The 24,172-nt window shown below is 45.3% G+C and overlaps 1 protein-coding gene across 1 annotated transcript in view; it reads left to right on the forward strand.

The window, feature by feature from the left end:
• The window catches only part of tm9sf3 (transmembrane 9 superfamily member 3), a 151,892-nt gene that overhangs the window by 9,586 nt on the left and 118,134 nt on the right, over positions 1–24,172 (forward strand). Inside the window, exon 2 of the mRNA XM_072491867.1 lies at positions 11,427–11,622. Within this exon, the coding sequence (XP_072347968.1) occupies positions 11,427–11,622 (196 nt within the window). The remainder of the gene's footprint in view (positions 1–11,426; positions 11,623–24,172) is intronic.

The raw sequence follows: 24,172 nt of genomic DNA on the forward strand, positions 1-24,172 counted from the left end.
TAAAGGCCAACACTCCATAGGCCTTCTTCACAACCCTATCAACCTGGATGGCAACTTTCAGGGATCTATGTACATGGACACCTAGATCCCTCTGCTCATCCACACTTTCAAGAACTTTACCATTAGCCAAATATTCCGCATTCCTGTTATTCCTTCCAAAGTGAATCACCTCACACTTCTCTACATTAAACTTCATTTGCCACCTCTCAGCCCAGCTCTGCAGCTTATCTATATCCCTCTGTAACCTGCTACATCCTTCCACACTATCGACAACACCACCGACTTTAGTATCGTCTGCAAATTTACTCACCCACCCTTCTGCGCCTTCCTCTAGGTCATTGATAAAAATGACAAACAGCAACGGCCCCAGAACAGATCCTTGTGGTACTCCACTTGTGACTGTACTCCATTCTGAACATTTCCCATCAACCACCACCCTCCGTCTTCTTTCAGCTAGCCAATTTCTGATCCACATCTCTAAATCACCCTCAATCCCCAGCCTCCGTATTTTCTGCAATAGCCTACCGTGGGGAACCTTATCAAACGCTTTGCTGAAATCCATATACACCACATCAACTGCTCTACCCTCATCTACCTGTTCAGTCACCTTCTCAAAGAACTCGATAAGGTTTGTGAGGCATGACCTACCCTTCACAAAGCCATGCTGACTATCCCTGATCTTATTATTCCTATCTAGATGGTTATAAATCTTGTCTCTTATAATCCCCTCCAAGACTTTACCCACTACAGACGTGAGGCTCACCGGTCTGTAGTTGCCGGGGTTGTCTCTGCTCCCCTTTTTGAACAAAGGGACCACATTTGCTGTCCTCCAGTCCTCTGGCACTATTCCTGTAGCCAATGATGACATAAAAATCAAAGCCAAAGGTCCAGCAATCTCTTCCCTGGCCTCCCAGAGAATCCTAGGATAAATCCCATCAGGTCCCGGGGACTATTTTCAGCATGTCCAGAATTGCCAACACCTCTTCCCTACGTACCTCAATGCCATCTATTCTATTAGCCTGGGGCTCAGCATTCTCCTCCACGACATTATCTTTTTCCTGAGTGAATACTGACGAAAAATATTCATTTAGTATCTCGCCTATCTCTTCAGACTCCACACACAATTTCCCATCCCTGTCCTTGACTGGTCCTACTCTTTCCCTAGTCATTCGCTTATTCCTGACATACCTATAGAAAGCTTTTGGGTTTTCCTTGATCCTTCCTGCCAAATACCTGTGGTATTGAACTCTGGAGCTGTGAGACAGCAGTGCTAACCACTGTGCCACCGTGCTGTCTTTATTCATTTTTTAAGTTTAAAGTAAGTTGTGCAGTTTTTATTTGCTATGCTGTAGGCCCAAAGTGCTCAGGCTGATGCCAAAGATCGAAAAGCATAGAATTAGTCATTTAAAAAGAAACGGCAATCAGGCAAGTTTGTGTTTTAAAAGGCTGAGTATCTCGAGAGACGGTGTGGGTAGGGAGAACAAAGATAAATTACAGCACAGGAACAGGCCCTTCGGCCCTCCAAGCCTGCACCGATCCAGATCCTCGATCAAAATCTGTCGCCTATTTTCTAAGGATCTGTATCCCTCTGCTCCCTGCCCATTCATGTATCTGTCGAGATACACCTTAAATGACGCTATCGTGCCCGCCTCTACCACCGCCGCCGGCAATGCGTTCCAGGCACCCACCACCCTCTGATTAAAGAACTTTCCACACATATCTCCCTTAAACTTTTTCCCCCTCACCTTGAACTCGTGACCCCGAGTAATTGAGTCCCCCACTCTGGGGGGGGAAAAAGCTTCTTGCTATCCACCCTGTCTATACCTCATGATTTTGTAGACCTCAATGAGGACACCCTCAACCTCCGTCTTTCCAACGAAAACAATCCTAATCTACTCAACCTTTCTTCATAGCTAGCGCCCTCCATACCAGGCAACATCCTGGTGAATCTCCTCTGCACCTTCTCCAAAGCATCCACATCCTTCTGGTAATGTGGCGACCAGAACTGTACGCAGTATTCCAAATGTGGCCGAAACAAAGTCTTATACAACTGTAACATGACCTGCCAACTCTTGTACTCAATACCCCTTCCGATGAAGGAAAGCATGCTGTATGCCTTCTTGACCACTCTATCGACCTGTGCAGCCACCTTCAGGGTACAATGGACCTGAACACCCAGATCTCTCTGTACATCAATTTTCCCCAGGACTCTTCCATTGACCGTATAGTCCGCTCTTGAATTAGATCTTCCAAAATGCATCACCTCGCATTTGCCTGGATTGAACTTCATCTGCCATTTCTCCCCCCAACTCTCCAATCTATCTATATTCTGCTGTATTCTCTGACCGACTTGACCTTGAGTAATCAAACATCTACCCCTAACCTCAACATCCGTCATGTCCTTCTCCTCGGTGAATACCGATGCAAAGTACTCGTTAAGAACCTCACCCATTTTCTCGAGTCCACGCATAACTTTCATCCTTTGTCCTTGAGTGGGCCAATCCTTTCTCTAGTTACCCTCTTGCTCCTTATATATGAATAAAAGGCTTTGGGATTTTCCTTAACCCTGTTTGCTAAAGATATTTCTTGACCCTTTTAGCCCTCTTGATTCCTCGTTTCAGGTTGGTCCGACATTCCCAATATTCTTCCAAAGCTTCGTCTGTCTTCAGTCGTCTAGACCTTATGCTTCCTTTGTCCTCTTCGCTTGTCTCACAATTTCACCTGTCATCCATGGTTCCCTAATCTTGCCATTTCTATCCCTGATTTTCAGAGGGACATGTCTGTCCTGCACTCTAATCAACCTCTCTTTAAAAGCCTCCCACATATCAAATGTGGATTTACCTTCAAACAGCTGCTCCCAATCCACATTCCCCAGCTCCTACCATATTTTGGTGTAGTTGGCCTTCCCCCAATTTAGCTCTCTTCCTTCAGGACCACTCTCGTCTTTGTCCATGAGTATTCTAAAACTGAGGGAGTTGTGATCACTATTCCCAAAGTAATCCCCGACTGAAACTTCAACCACTTGGCCGGGCTCATTCCCCAACACCAGTTCCAGTATGGCCCCTTCCCGAGTTGGACTATTTACATACTGCTCTAGAAAACCCTCCTGGATGCTCCTTACAAATTCTGCTCCATTGAGACCTCTGACACGAAGTGTATCCCAGTCAATGTTGGGAAAATTAAAATCTCCTATCACCACCACTCTGTTGCTCCTACATCTTTCCATAATCTGTTTACATATTTGTACCTCTATCTCCCGCTCGCTGTTGGGAGGTCTGTAGTACAGCCCCAACATTGTTACCGCACCCTTCCTATTTCTGAGCTCTGCCATATCGCCTCACTGCTTGAGTCCTCCATAGTGCCCTCCTTCAGCAGCTGTGATATCCTCTCTGACCAGTAATGCAACTCCTCCACCCCTTTTACCTCCCTCTCTATCCCACCTGAAGCATCGATATCCTGGGATATTTAGTTATGTCATAGAATTTACAGTGCAGAAGGAGGCCATTTGGCCCATTGAGTGCACGGGCTCTTGGAAAGAGCACCCTACCCAAAGTCAACACCTCCACCCAACACTAAGGGCAATATTGGACACGAAGGGCAATTTATCATGGCCAATCCTCCTAACCTGCACATCTTTGGACTGTGGGAGGAAACCGGAGCACCCGGAGGAAACCCACGCAGACACTGGGAGGATGTGCAGACTCCGCACAGACAGCGACCCAAGCCGGAATCGAACCTGGGACCCTGGAGCTGTGAAGCAATTGTGCTATCCACAATACTACCATGCTACCCTTAAGAACAAATAAATCTACACTATATCATTTTACCGTAATCCATGTACCTATCCAATAGCTGCTTGAAGGTCCCGAATGTTTCCGACTCAACTACTTCCACAGGCAGTGCATTCCATGCCCCCACTACTCTCTGGGTAAAGAATCTACCTCTGACATCCCCCCCCCCCTATCTCTTCCACCATTCACCTTAAATTTATGTCCCCTTGTAATGGTTTGTTCCACCGGGGGAAAAAGTATCTGACTGTCTACTCTATCTATTCCCCTGATAATCTCATAAATCTCTATCAAGTTGCCCCTCATCCATCTCCGTTCTAATGAGAAAAGGCCTAGCACCCTCAACCTTTCCTCGTAAGACCTACTCTCCATTCCAGGCAACATCCTGGTAAATCTCCTTTGCACTTTTTCCAAAGCTTCCACGCCCTTCCTAAAATGAGGCAACCAGAACTGTACACAGTACAGTGCTGCTGTGTGTCACTAATGCACAATCTGAGTCTCAGTGCAGTACAGGAGTGTGGTGATGACAACTGTTGTTCTTCCTTGCTGTCAGAGTGGGAGGCCACGCAGCAATCTAGTGTGCTGTGTATGAGCCCTCGAAGATGTACGTGTATGTTTGCATGTAAATTGCAAAGGAACCATGCATTGCAACAAATGGGCCATTTGGAGGGAGGGGACATTAAAGAGAATATTGATCACAACTGTTCTGTACACGAGGAGGTCTTTGTCAAACACTTGCTCTTGTCGTTGGTAGAAGGCTGAGCTGGAACATCTAATCCAGTGTTGGATCTCCTCGTCAATAGTGCCCTTTTAAGACAGGTGGCTGCCAAGGTGTGGGAAGTGCTCAACATATTCCAATTCCAACATATTCCAAACAGGAGCAGAGTCAATGTGGATTATGAAGGTGAAATCATGCTTGACAAATCTACTGGAACTCTTCAAGTATGTAATTAGTAGAGTTGATGAGGTGGAGCCAGTCGATGTGGTTTATTTGGACTCTCAGAAGGCTTTTGACAAGGTCCCACATAAGAGATGTGGGGGAGAGGGGGGGGGGGGGGAGGGGGGGAATTAAAGTGCATGGGATTAGGGGTCGTGTATTGAGATGGAGAGAAAACTGGTTGGAAACAAAGAGTAGGAATAAATGGGTCTTTTTTCAAATGGCGGGCAGTGACTCGTGGGGTACTGCAGGGATTGGTGCTGGGACCCCAGCTATTCACAATATTAATGATTTAGATGAGGAAACTAAATGTAATATCTCCGGATTACTCAAAGCTGGGTGGGAGGGTGAGCTGTGAGGAGGATGCAGAGATCCTTCAGTGTGATTTGGACAAATTGAGTGCAGTGAAAATGAATGGCAGATGCAGTATAATGTGCATAAATGTGAGGTTATCTACTTTGTAGCAAAAACAGGAAAGCAGATTATTTGAATGGCGATAGATTGCGAGAGGGGAATGTGCAACAAGACCCAGGTGTCCTCGAACACCAGTCACTCAAGGTAAGCATGCAGGTACAGCAGGTAGTGGAAAAGGAAAATGGCATGTTGGCCTTCATAGGAAAAGGATTTGAGTACAGGAGCAGGGATATCTTGCTGCAGTTATACAGGGCCTTGGTGAGGCCACATCTGGAATATTGTGTGCAATTTTGGTGTCCTTATCTAAGGAAGGATGTTCTTGCTATGGAGAGAGTGCAGCCAAAGTTTACCAGACTGATTCCTGGGATGGTGGGACTGACGAATGAGGAGAGATTGAGTCAGTTAGGAATTCCTCTTTGTTTGGGCTGTTTTCGGGCCAAGACATTGATCTTCCGTTTGGGCTTAGTAATGGTTTGGCGCTGGGTGGCTTTGATCACCGATCGAACAAGTCTTGATCGGTCCAGCGGTGCCCCCATGGATTGAGTGATTCAGGCATTACTTTGATCTTTGACTTGAACAATGACATCATCCAGGATGTGTCAATGCTGTGATCTAGAATGTAACCACGTGGTTCTGTCCTTCTGGTGGAAGAAGTTATTTGTTATAATGAGGCCAGGCTGAGCACATTTGGTCAGCAAGAGGAAGCCATTTTCATTAGTTTCTCCCACACTGCTTTCCCAATGATTGGACATTCAGTCACGGTCAATCCTAGCATCGAAGTTCCCGAGGAGGGTGATCTTTTGGGATGGCGTGAGAGGATCATCAAGGTCCGAATAGAATTTTCCAGTCATATCTTCATTGCCGTCAAGGGGCAGGGCATAAACGCTAATGATAGTGGCATATTGATAATAGCTAAGCTGTAGGTGAGGTGTCACGCATATCTCATTGATGCAATTGGGAAGTTCGCTGAGGGCGGCGATGTTAATCTGGAGTCTTTCTAGCTCATGCTACGATTGCAAACAAATATAAAATGTGCATAAGGGTGGCAAAAACATGAGGATGGCTCAAAGGGGAGAATTAAAAAACTGGCAGCCAAAATAAAGGGATTTTAAAAACAGTTCTGTGGATACTCAAAAGAGGATTGGCCCAATTATGGTCTGGAGTCTCATGTCAGTGACTGAACAAAGTAATTCAGTCAACAGCACAGTCACATTGCAATCTTTATAGAACATAGAACATTACAGCGCAGTACAGGCCCTTTGGCCCTCAATGTTGCGCCGACCTGTGAAACCACCCTAAAGAACATCTACACTATTCCCTTATCGTTCATATGTCTATCTAATGACTACTAGCAATGGAGGGATGCTTTTCTAATTGGAGGGCTGTGACCAGTGGTGTTCCACAGGGATCAGTGCTGGGACCTTTGCTCTTTGTAGTATATATAAATGATTTGGAGGAAAATGTAACTGGTCTGATTAGTAAGTTTGCAGACGACACAAAGGTTGGTGGAATTGCGGATAGCGATGAGGACTGTCTGAGGATACAGCAGGATTTAGATTGTCTGGAGACTTGGGCGGAGAGATGGCAGATGGAGTTTAATCCGGACAAATGTGAGGTAATGCATTTTGGAAGGGCTAATGCAGGTAGGGAATATACAGTGAATGGTAGAACCCTCAAGACTATTGAAAGTCAAAGAGATCTAGGAGTACAGGTCCACAGGTCATTGAAAGGGGCAACACAGGTGGAGAAGGTAGTCAAGAAGGCATATGGCATGCTTGCCTTCATTGGCCGGGGCATTGAGTATAAGAATTGGCAAGTCATGTTGCAGCTGTATAGAACCTTAGTTAGGCCACACTTGGAGTATTGTGTTCAATTCTGGTCGCCACACTACCAGAAGGATGTGGAGGCTTTAGAGAGGGTGCAGAAGAGATTTACCAGAATGTTGCCTGGTATGGAGGGCATAAGCTATGAGGAGCGATTGAATAAACTTGGTTTGTTCTCACTGGAACGAAGGAGGTTGAGGGGCGACCTGATAGAGGTATACAAAATTATGAGGGGCATAGACAGAGTGGATAGTCAGAGGCTTTTCCCCAGGGTAGAGGGGTCAATTACTAGGGGGCATAGGTTTAAGGTGAGAGGAGCAAAGTTTAGAGTAGATGTACGAGGCAAGTTTTTTACGCAAAGGGTAGTGGGTGCCTGGAACTCACTACCGGAGGAGGTAGTGGAAGCAGGGACGATAGGGACATTTAAGGGGCATCTTGACAAATATATGAATAGGATGGGAATAGAAGGATACGGACCCAGGAAGTGTAGAAGATTGTAGTTTAGTCGGGCCGTATGGTCGGCACGGGCTTGGAGGGCCGAAGGGCCTGTTCCTGTGCTGTACATTTCTTTGTTCTTTGTTCTTTATTTGAATGCCCTTCGTGTTGGCGAGACTACTACTGTTGCAGGCAGGGCATTCCAAGCCCTTACTACTCAGAGTAAAGAACCTTCCTCTGACATCTGTCTTATATCTAGCTCCCCTCAATTTAAAGCTATGTCCCCTCGTGCTAGACATCACCATCCGAAGAAAAAGGCTCTCACTGTCCACCCTATCCAATTCTCTGATCATCTTGCATGCCTCAATTAAGTCACCTCTTAACCTTCTCTCTAACGAAAACAGCCTCCAGTCCCTCAGCCTTTCCTCGTAAGATCTTCCCTCCATACCAGGCAATATTTTGGTAAATTTCCTCTGCACCCTTTCCAATGCTTCCACATCCTTCCTATAATGCGGCGACCAGAATTGCACGCAATACTCCAAATGCGGCCGCACCCGAATTTTGTACAGCTGCAACATTACCTCGTAGCTCCGAAACGCAATCCCTCTACCAATAAAAGCTAACACACCGTACGCCTTCTTAACAACCCTCTCAACCTGGGTGGCAACTTTCAGGGATCTATGTACATGGATACCGAGACCTCTCTGCTCATCCACACTGCCAAGAATCTTACCATTAGCCCACTACTCTGTCTTTCTGTTATTCCTTCCAAAATGAATCACCTCACACTTTGCTGCATTAAACTCCATTTGCCGCCTCTCCGCCCAGTGCTGCAGCTTATCTATGTCCCTCTGTAACTTGTAACGTCCTTCCGCACTATCCACAACTCCACTGACTTTAGTGGCATCTGCAAATTTACTCATCCATCCTTCTGCGCCCTCCTCCAGGTCATTTATAAAAATGACAAACAGCAGTGGCCCCAAAACAGATCCTTGTGGTACACCACTAGTAACTGGACTCCAGTCTGAACATTTCCCATCAACCACCACCCTTTGTCTTACAGCTAGCCAATTTCTGATCCAAACTGCTAAATCACCCTGAATCCCATGCCTCCGTATTTTCTGCAGTAGCCTACCGTGGGGAACCTTATCAAGCGCTTTACTGAAATCCATATACACCACATCAACTGCTTTACCCTCATCCACCTGTTTGGTCACCTTCTCAAAGAACTCGATAAGGTTTGTGAGGCACTACCTACCCTTCACAAAACCGTGTTGACTATCTCTAATCAAATTATTCCTTTCCAGATGATTATACATCCTATCTCTTATAAACCTTTCCAAGATTTTGCCCACAACAGAAGTAAGGCTCACTGGTCTATAGTTACCAGGGTTGTCTCTACTCCCCTTCTTGAACAAGGGGACAACATTTGCTATCCTCCAGTCTTCTGGCACTATTCCTGTAGACAAAGATGACTTAAAGATCAAAGCCAAAGGCTCAGCAATCTCCTCCCTAGCTTCCCAGAGAATCCTAGGATAAATCCCATCCGGCCCAGGGGACTTATCTACTTTCACACTTTCCAGAATTGCTAACACCTCCTCCTTATGAACCTCAAGCCCTTCTAGTCTTGTAGCCTGAATCTCCGTATTCTCCTCGACAACATTGTCTTTTTCCTGTGTGATACTGACGAAAAATATTCATTTAGCACCTCTCCTATCTCCTCGGATTCCAAGCACAACTTCCCACTACTGTCCTTGACTGGCCCTACTCTTACCCTAGTCATTCGTTTATTCCTGACATATCTATAGAAAGCTTTAGGGTTATCCTTGATCCTACCTGCCAAAGACTTCTCGTGTCCTCTCCTGGCTTGTAGGATTTAGTATTTGTTTATTCCTCTTTATTTAAAGTTGAGATTTCTCATGACCTGTTATTGAGGGCCTTTTGTAGTTAAGTATATTCAAATGAGTGCTTCGCTCTGTGTCCTCCGCCAGTGAACACGGCTGAAACAGAAGACCAGTTATAGATCATGGTTACGGAACTGGATGTTAGACGTTTTAGTTGCTGTGATATGAAGAGTCTAAAGTTCTGTTCCTTCTTCACAAACAAACATTTATTTCATTCCAACAGCCTTTGCTCAAAACTCCAACTATACATCACCTGACAGGCCACCTGAAGCCTCTTTACATATCAGTGTCAATTAATGGATACTTAACATAAATGAGACAACTAATTGCAATGTTTCTTAACCCATTACTTAACACTGGAGGCGGCCATATAGCCCATCAAGTCCGTACAGGCTCTCTGCAAGAACAGTCCAGTTAATAATCTTTATTATCACAAGTAGGCTTACATTAACACTGCAATGAAGTTACTGTGAAAAGCCCCTAGTCGCCACATTCTGGCGCCTGTTCGGGTACACGAGAGAATTCAGAATGGTCCCACTCCTTGCATTTTCCTATTAAATCTGCAGATTTTTCTTATTTTCATGGGCTTATCAAATCTGATTTTTTTAGGGCAGCACAGTGGTTAGCACTGCTGTCTCACAGCAGCAGGTTCCCGGGTTCAATTCTGGCCTTGGGTGACTTGTCTGTGCGGAGTCTGCACTTTCTCCCTGTATCTGCGTGGGTTTCCTCCGGGTGATCCGGTTTCCTCCCACAGTCCCACAGCAGGTTAGGTGGATTGACCGTGCTAAATTGCCCCTAGTGTACAAAGGTTAGGTGGGGCTATGGGTGTAGTGCAGGGAAGTGGGCCTAGGTGAGGTGTTCATGCAGGCTGACAGTGCAGACTTGATGGGCCAAATGGCCCCTGAACTGCAGGGATTCTAAAACTACAATGGAAACTACCACCACCATTCTCTCAGGCAGTACATTCCAGATCCTAACCACTTACTGCATTAAAACATGTTTCCTGTGGGGTTGTCCCTGGTTCTTTTATCATTTATCTTTAATTGGTGTACTCTGGCTCTCCTCCCTTCTCCCAATTTTACCTCTACCCCATCCGGATCTCATCCTGATTTTCAACTTGCCAGCCCAAGCCTGAACATTATCCCAGATTCAACTTCGTCAGTCTGCTCCCAGGGAGGGAGATGGACTTGTTAACGAGGGAGTTTTGTTTGTAGTAATTGAAGTAAATTACTTTTTCACAATGTTTAATTGGAGGAAATGTCTGCTGCTCCAGTGCTGGGTGTGGGATAAGCAATCTGATTTAGCAACAGTGGAGGAGGAGAGCGAGCTGGTCCTGAGGTAGAGTTGGGTGGCCTCAGCATTCATGTGGAAGCTGATGCTGTGTGTTTGGATGATGTCACCAAGGGGCAGCATGAAGATGTGAAATGGGATGGAGCCCAGGGTTGTCCCTTGTGGGACCCTGGAGATGATGGTGCATGATCAGGAAGAGGAGCCATTGCCACTGTTCTGGGCTATGATATAGGTAAGAATTGAACCAGACAAGTGTTGCCTTGCCTAGATGTTGTGAATAGCTCAGAATGGTGCTGGCACGGGGTTCGGGAGTGGATAATAGCTGCAACGGGTGGACTACTGGCAGGTATGTGAATGCGTCAGGCTTGGCATTGAGCATTGGCTTACTTGTTGGTATATTTTGGCATCAGAGACCATTTGAAACATTTCCATGGAAATACTGGAAGCCTGTGTATTGCACAGAGTTGTATGGAGTGCGGATCCCCAATGGTATTGCCCTGTAACATTGCACGGGACTTCAATTGTAAAATTAGTTACGTGAACTGAAGAATCTGCATTTGGAGCAGCCCCCTTGATTCTTTCTCTCCTCCCATCTGTCGTGTTAATACCCTTGGGTTTTACCTCCTTTAGAGGTGATGTTATCAACAGCAATAAAGGATGTCTGTTTTAAAGTGATTAGATTCATCTTTATTAGAAATGTTATTTTTCAAAATTTAATGCACTGCTTCACTCAAAACAGAACTTCATGTTAGTTGAATTAAAGAAGCGACTTGTTATATTGCTCAGAGTATAGCTGAACTGCTAATAATTTTAATTTCTGATTTTATTCCACCAGTATGCAGATAAAGAGGAAGTAGTCTTATGGATGAACACTGTTGGACCCTATCATAATCGGCAAGAAACGTACAAGTACTTTTCCCTGCCCTTTTGTGCAGGGAAAAAAAAGACTATCAATCATTACCATGAAACATTAGGAGAAGCTCTTCAAGGAGTAGAGCTGGAGTTTAGTGGTCTTGATATTAAATTTAAAGGTAGGAATGTTGATTTACTTCTATAACGCATGATGGGAAGGCATTAGACTCACTGCTCATTGCAATACATGATGTTAAACTGGAAGTTTAGGTACAGCTATGCGGGCCCTAATATTTTTAGGGCGGGTGCAGATGAAGCTGAAAAGGGCCAAGGAATGTGGCGGACACGTTCCCCGGCTATTAGGCAACAGTCAAAAATTTGATCATTTTGAATTCAATTTCATGGTGTATTTGAATCGAACCACTTTGGAAATTAGGTGGAGCATTGGGATATTTTTAAAGTAACATAGAACATAGAACAATACAGCGCAGTACAAGCCCTTCGGCCCACGATGTTGCACCGAAACAAAAGCCATCTAACCTACACTATGCCATTATCATCCATGGAGGACCTCTTTGGAAGGCCTGCAATATTGTTTATGGGAACATTGTTTTGAGAATCTTTGTTTTACAACAATGCAGTGCTTCATAACTTAGACATGTGACAGTTTTAGGATTAGAATGTCATCCAGCCCATGTCAGCTAAGTCTTTTTTTATTATTAGTTCCCTGCCTTTTTTCATATTCCTTATCAGCCTTACTTGCGCAGTAAGTTGTAACTTCCCAGTTAAACACCCCAGTTGTCTTGGTACCTGTAGCTTTTCTAGAGTGGAGAGTCCAGCATTTTCTCAAACTTGAAAATTGCCTGTCTTCATTTAAATTTTGTTCCATTTCCATAACTCATGAATCAAAAGTAAATGTTTTCATACATTCTCTGCCTACAGCCTTTTTTGTATCTTTTTGTTACAGCCGTCATCATGTTCTTTGACCTTGTATCTGCTGTTGCTTTCTGTTTACCACTGTTTCGAATCATTCTTTAGCACCAGAGTTGCATCACCCCAGATTTACCTCCTTTACTTTTCAGGGCTCTGTGCTCGGCCACTTGTTCAGTAGACTGTTGGCCTGTAAATTAACTCAGTAACGGTTTCTCCTGCCCTATACTTGTTGCTTCCTTATCGATTGAGTAACTGCCTCAGCATTGCCACTGCCCTGGAGAAAGAGCATTTATACAGCTTATTTCATGACCACTGGATGATCCAAGATACTTTTTAATTGATTGATGGCAAACATCTGAAGTGTAGTCACGATGGTGATGTAGGAAACATGATGACGAAAGAGCAGTGCGATAATGACCAAATCATTTGTTTTTCATAGAATCATAGAATCCCTACAATGCAGAAGGAGGCTCATCGGGTCTGCACTGATCCTCCGAACGAGCATTCCCACGCCCGATCCCCGTAACCTATCCTGCACATCTGTGGACTGTGGGAGCAAACTGGAGCACCCGCAGGAAACCCACACAGATACGAGGATAACATAAAAACTCCAAACAGTCACCCGAGGTTGGAATCAAACCAGGGTCTCTGGCGCTGTGAGGCAGCAGTGCAAACTACTGTGCCACCACCATGTTAGTATTGATTGTGGAATAAATGCTCGCTAGGACATTGGAGAAAGCTTATATTCAAAATAGTGCGATGAGATCATTTGCATGCAGCTGAGGGAGCAGGTGAGCCTTTAGTTTAACATTCACCCAAAGGGCAAAGCAGTACTCCCTCAGTACTGTGCTGAAGTGTAGGGGGGCAGTTTAGCTCAGTAGGATGAGTAGCTGGTTAGTGATGCAGAGCGAGGGCAGCAGCGTGGGTTCAATTCCTGTACCGGCTGACGTTATTCATGAAGGCCCCGCCTTCTCAATCTTGACCCTCTGCTGAGAGGTGTGATGATCCTCAGGTTAAATCACCACCAGTCATCTCCTCCCCCCTCAAAGGGGAAAGCAGCCTTTGGTCATCTGGGATTATGGCGACTTTACCTACCTTTTACTGAAGTGGTTAACTCCCTGCATTGTGATCTGAACTCAAAACCTTCAGATTAATCAGAAACAGACTATTTTGAGAAGCAAAGGTTGCAAAGCTGGGAAACGTGTGTGGGGTGGGGGGTGAAAAAGCAGCTAATTGGCATAAAGTGGAAGACTCTTAATTCATTCTTGGGATATGACTGTTAAGCCAGGATGGTGTATGGACCTCCTCTTAGGGGATTGATTTATGAGGAAAACCTGAAGAAACATTCAGCTGTAAAAGAAGGTATCAAATAAAACTGAGAGCACAAGAACCCTGGGTTCAGCCTGCTAGATGGCTAATTTAGGATAGATATCCGAAATAAAGTGGTGAACTAAACATGCAGATAGATATAAATGTTCTACGATATAATAGGGATTACGGAGATATGGCTGCAGGGTGACCAGGGATGGGAACTGCATGTCCCAGGGTTTTCAGTATTTAGGAAGGACAGGCAGAAAAGAAAAGGTGGTGGTGTGGTGCTGCTGGTTAAAGAAGAAATTTACACAATAGTGAGAAAAGATATTCGCTCTGACAATGTGGAGTCTGTATGGGTAGAGTTGAGAAATACCAAGGGGCACAAAACATTAGTGGGTGTCATATGTAGACCCCCAAACTGCAGTGGTGAGGTTGGGAATAGCATTAAACACTTAATTAGAGATGCATGTAATAAGGGAATATCAGTGATCATGGGTGATTTTAATCTGCACCTAGATTGGGCAAATCAAATTATCCACAATGCCGTATAGGGAGAATTCCTGGAGTGTCGGGATGGTTTTCTTGACCAATATATGGAGGAACCAACTAGAGAGCAGGCCATCTTAGACTGGGTACTGTGGAATGAGAAGGGAATTATTGCCAATCATCCCCTTGGGGATGAGCGACCATAACATAGAATTTTTTATCAAGCTGGAGAGTGAAGTAGTTGATTCGGAGACTAGAGTACTGAATCTTAATGAAGGAAACTATGAAGATATGAGACATGAGTTGGCCTTGATAGATTGGGGAGAGTTACTTGCAGGGATGACTGTGGATAGGCAATGGCAAACATTCAAGAAACGCATGGGGGAACTGCAGCAACTGTTCATTCCTGTCTGACACAAAGGCAAAATGGGTAAGAAGGCCAATCCATGGTTTACAAAGGAAATTAGAAATAGTATCCAATCCAAGGAATCAGCATACAGAATGGCCAAGAAAAATAGGTCTGAGGATTGGGAGATGTTTAGAATTCAGCAAAGAAGAACCCAAGGGATTGATTAAGAAGGAGAAACACAGTACGAAAGTAAGCTTGCAGGGAACATAAAGAATGTTCCCTTCCAGTCAGGGAGCGCTTCAGCGGTCAAGGGCATTCAGCCTCTGATCTTCGGGTAAGAGTTCTCCAAGGCGGCCTTCTGGACGTGTGACAACGCAGATCGCAGAGCAGAAACTTATATCCAAGTTCCAGGGGCTGGTTTAGCACACTGGGCTAAATAGATGGCTTTTAAAGCAGGCCAGCAGCGTGGGTTCAATTCCTGTACTAGCCTCCCCGAACAGGCGGCGGAATGTGGCGACTAGGGGCTTTTCAAAGTAACTTCATTTGAAGCCTACTTGTGACTGCGTGATTTTCATTTCATTTCATTTCATCCGGGACCTGGGATTCATGTCGAATTACATTCATCCCCCACCAGTTGGCCCGAGCTTGCGAAATCCTACCAACTGTCCTGCCTTGAGGCAATTCACACCTCTTTAACCTGGGGTTACCCCTCTCTCTGGCTCTGTAAAGACTTAATTACCTGCAAATGCTCGCATTCAAAGTATTGTCTTGCATCTTTGACTTTGTCTATATATGTGTTTCTGGAACCTACTTCTCCATTCATCTGAGGAAGGAGCAGTGCTCCAAAAGCTAGTGATTTGAAACAAACCTGATGGACTTTAACCTGGTGTTGTAAGACTTCTTACTGAACATAAAGATTGACACTAAGTTTCTACAGATATGTGAAGAGAAGGAGATTGGTAAAGACAAATATAGGCTGTCTACAGACAGAAGCAGGGAAATGTATAATAAGGGACAAAGAAATGGCTGAACAAATGAATACATGCTTTGGTTCTTTCTTCACAGAAGAGGACAGAAAGCAGATACCGGAAATGTTGGAGAATGAAAGGTTTAGTGAGAGGGAAGAACTGAGGGAAGTCCATATTAGTCAAGAAATGGTGCTGGGAAAATTAATGGGATTGAAGGTGGATAAATCCCAGGTCTGATAAATGCAGCACGGTAGCATTGTGGATAGCACAATTGCTTCACAGCTCCAGGGTCCCAGGTTCGATTCCGGCTTGGGCCATTGTCTGTGCGGAGTCTGCACATCCTCCCCGTGTGTGCGTGGGTTTCCTCCGGGTGCTCCGGTTTCCTCCCACAGCCCAAAGATGTGCAGGTTAGGTGGATTGGCCATGATAAATTGCCCTTAGTGCCCCAAATTGCCCTTAGTGTTGGGTGGGGTTACTGGGTTATGGGGATAGGGTGGAGGTGTTGACCTTGGGTAGGGTGCTCTTTCCAAGAGCCGGTGAAGACTCGATGGGCCGAATGGTCTCCTTCTGCACTGTAAATTCTATGATAATAGTCTATGATATGATAATCTGCATCCCAGAGTGCTTAAGGAAGTGGCTCTGGAAATAGTGGATGCATTGGTGGTCATCTTCCGGGATTCTATAGACTTTGAAACATTCCCTGCAGATGGAGGGTAGCTAATGTCACTCCAGTATTCAAAAAGGGAGGCAGAGAGAAAGCAGGGAATTATAGACCAGTAACCTAACCTTGGTAGTGGGGAACATTCTTGAATCCATGATCAAGGACTTTATAGCGGAACATTTAGAAAGCAGTGGCAGGATCTGTCAGAGTCAGCATGGATTTATCATATCATAGATACCATAGAATTTACAGTGCAGAAGATGAAGGGGAAATCATGCTTGACAAATCTGTTGGAATTCTTTGAAGATGTAACCAGTACAGTTGACAAGGGGGAGCCAGTCGATGTGGTATATTTGGACTTTCAGAAGGCGTTTGACAAAGTCCCGCATAAGAGATTATTGTGCAAGATTAAAGTGCATGGGATTGGGAGAAGCGTATTGAGGTGGGTAGAGAGGAAACAAAACGTAGGAATTAATGGGTCCATTTCACATTGGCAGGCAGTAACCAGTGGGGTGCCACAGGGATCGGTGCAGTGACCGATTCACAATATATATTAATGATTTGGATGGGGGAACAAAATGTAATATCTCAAAGTTTGCAGATGATACCAAGTTGGGTGGGAGGGTGAACTGACAAGGATGCAGGAATCCTACAGCAAGATCTGGACAGGTTGGGCGAGTGGGCAAATCAATGGCAGATGCAGTATAATTTGGACAAGTGAGGTTATTCACTTTGGAAGCAAAAACAGGAAGGCAGATTAGTACCTGAGTGGTTGTAAATTGGGAGAGGGGAGTGTGCAGCGGGACCTGGGTGTCCTTGCGCACCAGTCGCTGAAGGTAAGCATGCAGGTGCAGCAGGCGGTAAAGAAGGCAAATGGTATGTTGGCCTTCATTGCGAGAGGTTTCGAGTACAGGAGCAGGGATGTGTTGCTGCAATTATACAGGACCTTGATGAGGCCACACCTGGAGTATTGTGTAGTTTTGGTCTCCTTTTCTGAGGAAGGATGTTCCTGCTCTCGAGGGAGTGCGGCGAAGGTTTACCAGGCTGATTCCAGGGATGGCGGGACTGTCATATGAGGAGAGATTGACTAGATTTGAATTGTTCTCTCTGAAGTTCAGCAGAATGAGGGGGGATCTCATAGAGACTTAACAAAAATATATATATACTTTTATTAACTCCTTTTTCACATTTTTATCCAATTTTATTCCCCCCCCCCCCCCCCAATGTTCAATGCCATCCAATTCTTGAAAGCGCATAATAAACAAAGCCCTTGAATTGAAGAACCCTTCCATCCTTCCCCTCAAGTCATACTTCACCTTCTCGAGTGTTTAAAAACTCCAGCAGATGCCCCTGCCACGCCAGGGCACAGGGTGGAGAAACTGATCAGCCTTTAGGCGATCAGCGAGGCGAAGGCTAAAACATCTGACTCCGCACCCGCTTCCAACCCCAGCCGATCCGATACCCCGAATATGGCCTCCGGCTCAAGCCTAATGTACCACCTTTGAAATTACCCTGAACACCTCCCTCCAATACCCCTCCAATTTTGGACAAGACCAAAATATATGAACGTAGTTTGCGGGGCCCCGAATCGGCATTTCTCTTGATCCCACCCCTAGACCCCCAGCCTAAGGTGCTGGTGCAACTGCCTCCAGATTATTAACGTCGCTACTACTACCGGACTCCCGGGTATTTCCCTGGGGCCATTGGGAACGGCGCTGTTGCCAACGCCCTCAGCCCCGGCCCCCTCCACAGACTCTCCTCCACTCTAACCCACTGGGAGTCTCCCCCTCTAACCCAGCTCCTCACCTTCTCCGCGTTCGCCGCCCAGTAATAATATAGTAAATTCGGAAGACCCAACCTCCCTGACTGCAGTCCTCTCTGCAACAGCACCTTCCTAATCCGAGCCCCCCCCCCCCCCATCTTTTCAACCTCCTTGAAAAATACCTCTGGCAGGAAGATCAACAGGCACTAGATCTCATAGAGACTTATAAAATTCTAACGGGACTAAACAGGGAGAATGTTTCCGATGGTGGGTGTGTCCAGAACCAGGGGTCACAATCTGAGGATTCAGGGTGTACCATTTTGGACAGAGATGAGACATTTCTTCACCCAAAGGGTGGTGAGCCTGTGGAATTCATTACCACCGGAAGTAGTTGATGCCTAAACATTGAATATATTCAAGAGGCGGCTGGATATAGCACTTGGGGAGAATGGGATCAAAGACTATGGGGAGAAAGCAGGATTAGGCTATTGAGTTGGATGATCAGCCATGATGGTGATGAATGGCGGAGCAGGCTCGAAGGGCCAAAAGGCCGCCTCCTGCACCTATCTTCTATGTATCTATGTAACCTTTTCTTACCACACTAAATTGAATATGCACAGTTCCAAATTCATATTTTCTCTAAGCAAGCTGTCAGTTTGATATTGTTTTCATGCAACATTTAATACACCAACTGACATGCCCCTAACCCCAGGTCGGATTTGCAGAAGCATTTACATTCTGGCACTGTCGTTCAGTACTGCAGAAGTCTGTTTTCACACTCCCTGGTCAGCATAGATTGGGCATTGGTTGGTGCACATGACGTCTAAATTTGTCATCCAAAACTCCTCTGTGTCTTAACTCACATCAAACCTTGTTTGACTATCACCCCTGTGTTTGCTGATCTGCTCCCAGCCTAGCAACATCATGATTTTAAAGTTCACATCCTTGTTTTCATATCCCTTCAGGGCCTCACCCCTCAATCTTCTGAGGTATTTGTGCTCATCTAATTCTGGCCTCTCGAGTGTCCCCAATTTTAACTGCTCCACAATTCAGTTTGCCAAGTAAAACCTTTCCATCTGGACTGCTGGTTACAGCTGACCAGGTCTAGTCTGTTGAGATTACTGGCGATGATTAGTTGACGTGTTTGAAATAATCTAGGCCCAAACTATTGGAATTGCTTTTCCCCCCAATTTATTGGGTACTTGGAATCCTCAGATTCACATTTGCTACCAAGCTCCAAGCAGCCCACCTCGAGTGTGCATGCACTCGAGAAACAAGTTATATTGAAGTCAGATTGATAGCTAACTGGCTTGACTTGTACCAATCAAAGATTGTATTCTAATCATAGACAATATTGGAGTTCTTTGAGGATGTAACAAGTTATTTGAATGAATGGGTTCCTGTAGATGTAATGCATTTTCGATTTCCAAAAGGCATTTGGTAAGGTGTCACGTAAAAGTTTACTGCACAAGGTAAATGCTCATGGTGTTGGGGTTGATATATTAGCATGGATAGAGGATCGGCTAATTAACAGGAAACGTGAGTCATGATAAATGGACCATTTTCAGGCTGGCAAACTAACTAGCGGAGTGCCACAGGGATCCCTGCTGGGCCTCAACTATTTATGATATTAATAACTTGGATGAAATGGCCAATTTAGCCAGATTTGCAGATGATACAAAGACAAGTAGTAGAGGAGGCTGTGAGGAGGATACAAAGAGTTTGCAAAGGGATAGTTTAAGTGAGTGGGCAAATATTTGGATATGTATCATTGGTCAGAACATTGAATACAGGAGTTGGGACGTCTTGTTGAAGTTGTACAAGGCATTGGTACGGCCACACTTGGAATACTGTGTGCAGTTCTGGTCACCCTATTATAGAAAGGATATTATTAAACTAGGAAGAGTGCAGAAAAGATTTACTAGGATGTTGCCGGGACTTGATGGTTTGAGTTATAAGGAGAGGCTGGATAGACTGGGACTTTTTTCCCTGGAGCGTAGGAGGCTTAGGGGTGATCTTATAGAGGTCTATAAAATAATGAGGGGCATAGATAAGGTAGATAGTCAACATCTTTTCCCAAAGGTAGGGGAGTCTAAAACTAGAGGGCATAGGTTTAAGGTGAGAGGGGAGAGATTCAGAAGGGCCCAGAGGGGCAATTTCTTCACTCAGAGGGTAGTGAGTGTCTGGAATGGGCTGCCAGAGGTAGTAGTAGAGGCGGGTACAATTGTGTCTTTTAAAAAGCATTTAGATAGTTACATGGGTAAGATGGGTATAGAGGGTTATGGGCCAAGTGCGTGCAACTGGGACTAGCTTAATGGTAAAAACTGGGCGGCATGGACTGGTTGGGCCGAAGGGCCTGTTTCCATGCTGTAAACTTCTATGATTCTATGTGGGAAAATGTAAGGTTCTCCACTTTGGCAAGAAGAATAGAAAAGCAGGATTTTGAAATGGTGATAGACTAGAGTGCTGCAGTACAGAGGGTTCTAGCTGTCCTTGTACATGGATTGCAGAGTTAACCAAGGTTCATCAGGTAACCAGGAAGGCAAATTGCATACCCGACGCAAATTGGAGGGGCAACACCTTGTTGTATCGGCTCAATTTTCAGATTGTTCGACCGGTACATTAATCTTAAGTTTTACCCAGGTACCCGTAGTTGCTAGATAAACAAAGGACAAAACACGAGTATGAATTCAGCAAACTTTATTCATCAAAATGTATTATTATTATTTATAAATTTGGAGTCCTTTTTTCCAATTAAGGAGCAATTTAGCATACCCGGCACATCTTTGGGTTGTGGGGGTGAGACCCACGCAGACACTGGGAGAATGTGCAAACTCCACACGGATAGTGATGTGGGGCCGGGATCGAATCCGGGGCAGCAGTGCTAACCACTGCACCACCGTGCTGCCCAACAAAATTTATTATTAACCCTGACGTTAACCCACATAAAATGCAAGAAGCACCCAATATTCAGTTCGGCTACGTGCTAAGATGGCTTGGGTGAATTGCAGGCCTGATTCGGAGTTTCTCTGGTCCGTCATCACGAAGGTGGTTCTCGCATGCTGTTTTTTTCCTCCTTTCTCTGGTCCGTCATCTTGATTTCGTCTGCTTGGAGTCTTTGCTGCTGAAGTGCCTTGGACAACTATTTTTAACCCGCTCCCTCCACGCCTTTTTCAGAAACTACTCTCCGGAGAGGCTCCCAAAACCCAGTGGGTTTCTTGATGTCAGCTTGACAGGACACCGGGGCCCGCCATCAGGTGTCCATTTCCACGGTGTCTGCTTGCACATGACCTGTTGCCACATAAGATAACGGCAGGAACTGTGGATGACCAAGTCTGGCCCAATCTGGGCTACTGACAATATACCTGTGCATATCAATCGGGTGCGATGACCTCCAGATGGGTGACTGACGGGACAGGTCCAGACATGTTCTGGCAGCTTGTCTGTTGGCTGTGATTTGATTTTGGTCAAGTCTGAATTCCAGCAGCCTGCCTTAGATTTGACTGCAGTATGATTTTAAAATGCCCAATTCTTTAATTTAGGACATCCAATTTAATGGGCCTTAAAACTAGGCCCTGTCAGGATTACCACAAGCTCATCCTCCATTTCTGCCAACTCGAGCATGATCGATCTCGCTCGCTCACTCACTCACTCACTCACTCTCGCTTGCTCACTCGCTCGCTCTCTCGCCCGCTCGCTCGCGCGCTGTCACACACCTGCCCGTCCTCTCCTGCAGGGGACATTCCCTCCATGACACCCTGAACTCCTCCTTTGTCTTCAGCTCTTGTCCTCTTCCTATAATACCTTCCCATGCAATTGTAGAAGGTGCAGCACCCGCCTCTTTTTATCTTCCCTCATTGTAGTAGGGCCAAATCACTCCTTACAGGTGAAGCAGGCACTTGCACCTCCTTCAATTTGGTCCATTGTATTTGCTGCTCCCAATGTGGTTTCCTCGACACCGGGTCGACTAAACGCGGGTGACCGCTTTGCAGAACACCTTCGGTCGCAGTTTGCAAGCGTGACCCCCAACCTTCCTGACACTTGCCATTTCAACTCGGCATCTCGCTCTCATGCCCACATGTCCATCCTGGGCCTGCTGCAATGTTCCGGAGAAGCCCAACCCAAACTTAGTTTGTCACAATACAACCTCCCCTCCTCTCCAATAGGGCCATCTGACACTCTGACCTATCCTGGCCTTCTATTCTGCCCAAATCCTCTTTTTTCTCTCTCTCTCTCTCTCTCTCTCTCTCTCTCTCTCTCTCTCTCTCTCTCTCTCTCTCTCCCCCGCCCCCCCCCGCATTTCAACTATATAATTTATTCGCAGGAACTCAAAACGTCAACTCTGTTTCTCTCTCCACAGATGCTGCCAGACCTGCTGAGTTTATCCAGGACTTTGTTTTTATTTCAGATTGAAATGCTTTTATTGTAATGGGGCTGGAGCAATAAAGTAGTGTAGACTTGCTAAAACTGGACAGGGACTTCCCCGGGACATACACTAAAAGTTTGAGCTCCTCAGGACGGATAAACATAATCTTTATTAGTGTCGCAAGTTAGCTTACATTAACACTGCAATGAAGTTATTGTGAAAATCCCCTAGTTGCCACATTCCGGCACCTGTTCGGGTACACAGAGGGAGAATTCAATGTCCAAATCACCTAACAGCACGTCTTTCGGGACTTGTGGGAGGAAACCGGAGCACCCGGAGGAAACCCACGCAGACACAGGGAGAACGTGCAGACTCCGCACAGTCAGTGACCCAAGCAGGAATCGAACGTGGGACACTGGCGCTGTGAAGCAACAGTGCTAACATTGTGCTACCATGCTTTGGAAGCTGACCAGAGGAGAATCACTAGATTGGTTCTTGGGGTGAAAGGATTGTCTGATGAGAAAAGGTTGGGCGTGAACTCATCGCAGTTTAGAAGAATGCGAGATGAACTTATTGAAACATAAAAGATTCTAAGGAGGCTTGACAGGGAAGATGCTGAGGGGATATTTTTCTTGATGAGGTGGGTGGAATTTATAACTAGAGGTCACAGTTTCAAAGCAAGGGGTCTCCTGTTTAAGACAGAAGAGACGTTTCTACTGAGGATTGCTAGTCTTAGGAATTCTCTTCCGAGGAGGACAGGCAGGGAAGTGAAGGCTGCACCAAAATCAGTTCCGCCGTGGCAGAGCAGGCTCGATGGGGCGCAAATGGCCGACTCCTCGTTTCTTATGACCATTGGTGGCTGTGTCTTCAGTTGCCTATTCCCTAAGCTGTGGAATTCCCTCCTCAAAACTCTCTGCCTTTCTATACAGATGCTGTCAGACCTGTTGAGATTGTCCAGTATTTTTTCTGTTTAAGTTTCAGATTCCAGCATCTGCATTAATTTGCTTTTATCTCTGCCTATCTACTTTGCTTCCCTGCTTTAAAATCCTCCTGAAAACCGACTCCTTATTGATCTAGGATCTCCTAATGTGGCTAGCTGTTAAATGTAGTTTTGTAGTGCCTCTGTGAAGCACCATGAGATGTTTTACGATATTAAAGGAGCTATGTAAATATAAGTTGCTGCTATTTCTCCGTGCAATGCTTTTACTTTGATATTTTCATTTATAAGTGGATCGAAACAAAGGACTGACCCAAAAGACGATATTTGTTGATTGCTTCGTTATACCTCTTACTAGCTGCCCTAGCTTCTGTTTCTGAACATCTCGGAGTTTGTTGGGATGTCTGTGTTTCCAAATGTTCTTTTCTTCTAATTGGAAATGTTGCTTCCTGCTTTGGTCGAGAACTGAAGTGTGATTTTAAAATGAGTCCTTTTGTGTCTAATGTCATTTTGGAATACCACATAACTAAATTGACTGCAACAGGTGAGAAATCCTGCAAGAGCAGCGTTACAACTTGTTCCCAATTTGATGAAAGAGTTTGATGTTTGGGGCTTCATGAAAACATTTATTTTGTGCTTTTATCATCGTGACAACCCGTTCGGCACTATTTGACACCAAGCCACGTGAGAATTTTGGACACATAGCCAAGAGTATCAAAGAGGTGGATTCTAAGGTGAAGTGGAGGGATTTAGGGCCTTGGCAGCTGAAGGCAAAGACGCCAATGGTGGAGCAATTAAAATCAGCAGCATTGAAGACATAGCCTGTTTTGTGTTAGAGATCTGTGACCTTTGAGTGGCATTGTCCTGGTCGGTGTCATGGTTTGTTGGAGCCCCCTGGCACTGTATTTTGGATATGCTTGTTAAATCAAAAGCCTATCGGCTTCTTAGGTTAG

This window comes from Scyliorhinus torazame, chromosome 28, assembly GCF_047496885.1.
Source record: "Scyliorhinus torazame isolate Kashiwa2021f chromosome 28, sScyTor2.1, whole genome shotgun sequence".
Taxonomy (NCBI): domain Eukaryota; kingdom Metazoa; phylum Chordata; class Chondrichthyes; order Carcharhiniformes; family Scyliorhinidae; genus Scyliorhinus; species Scyliorhinus torazame.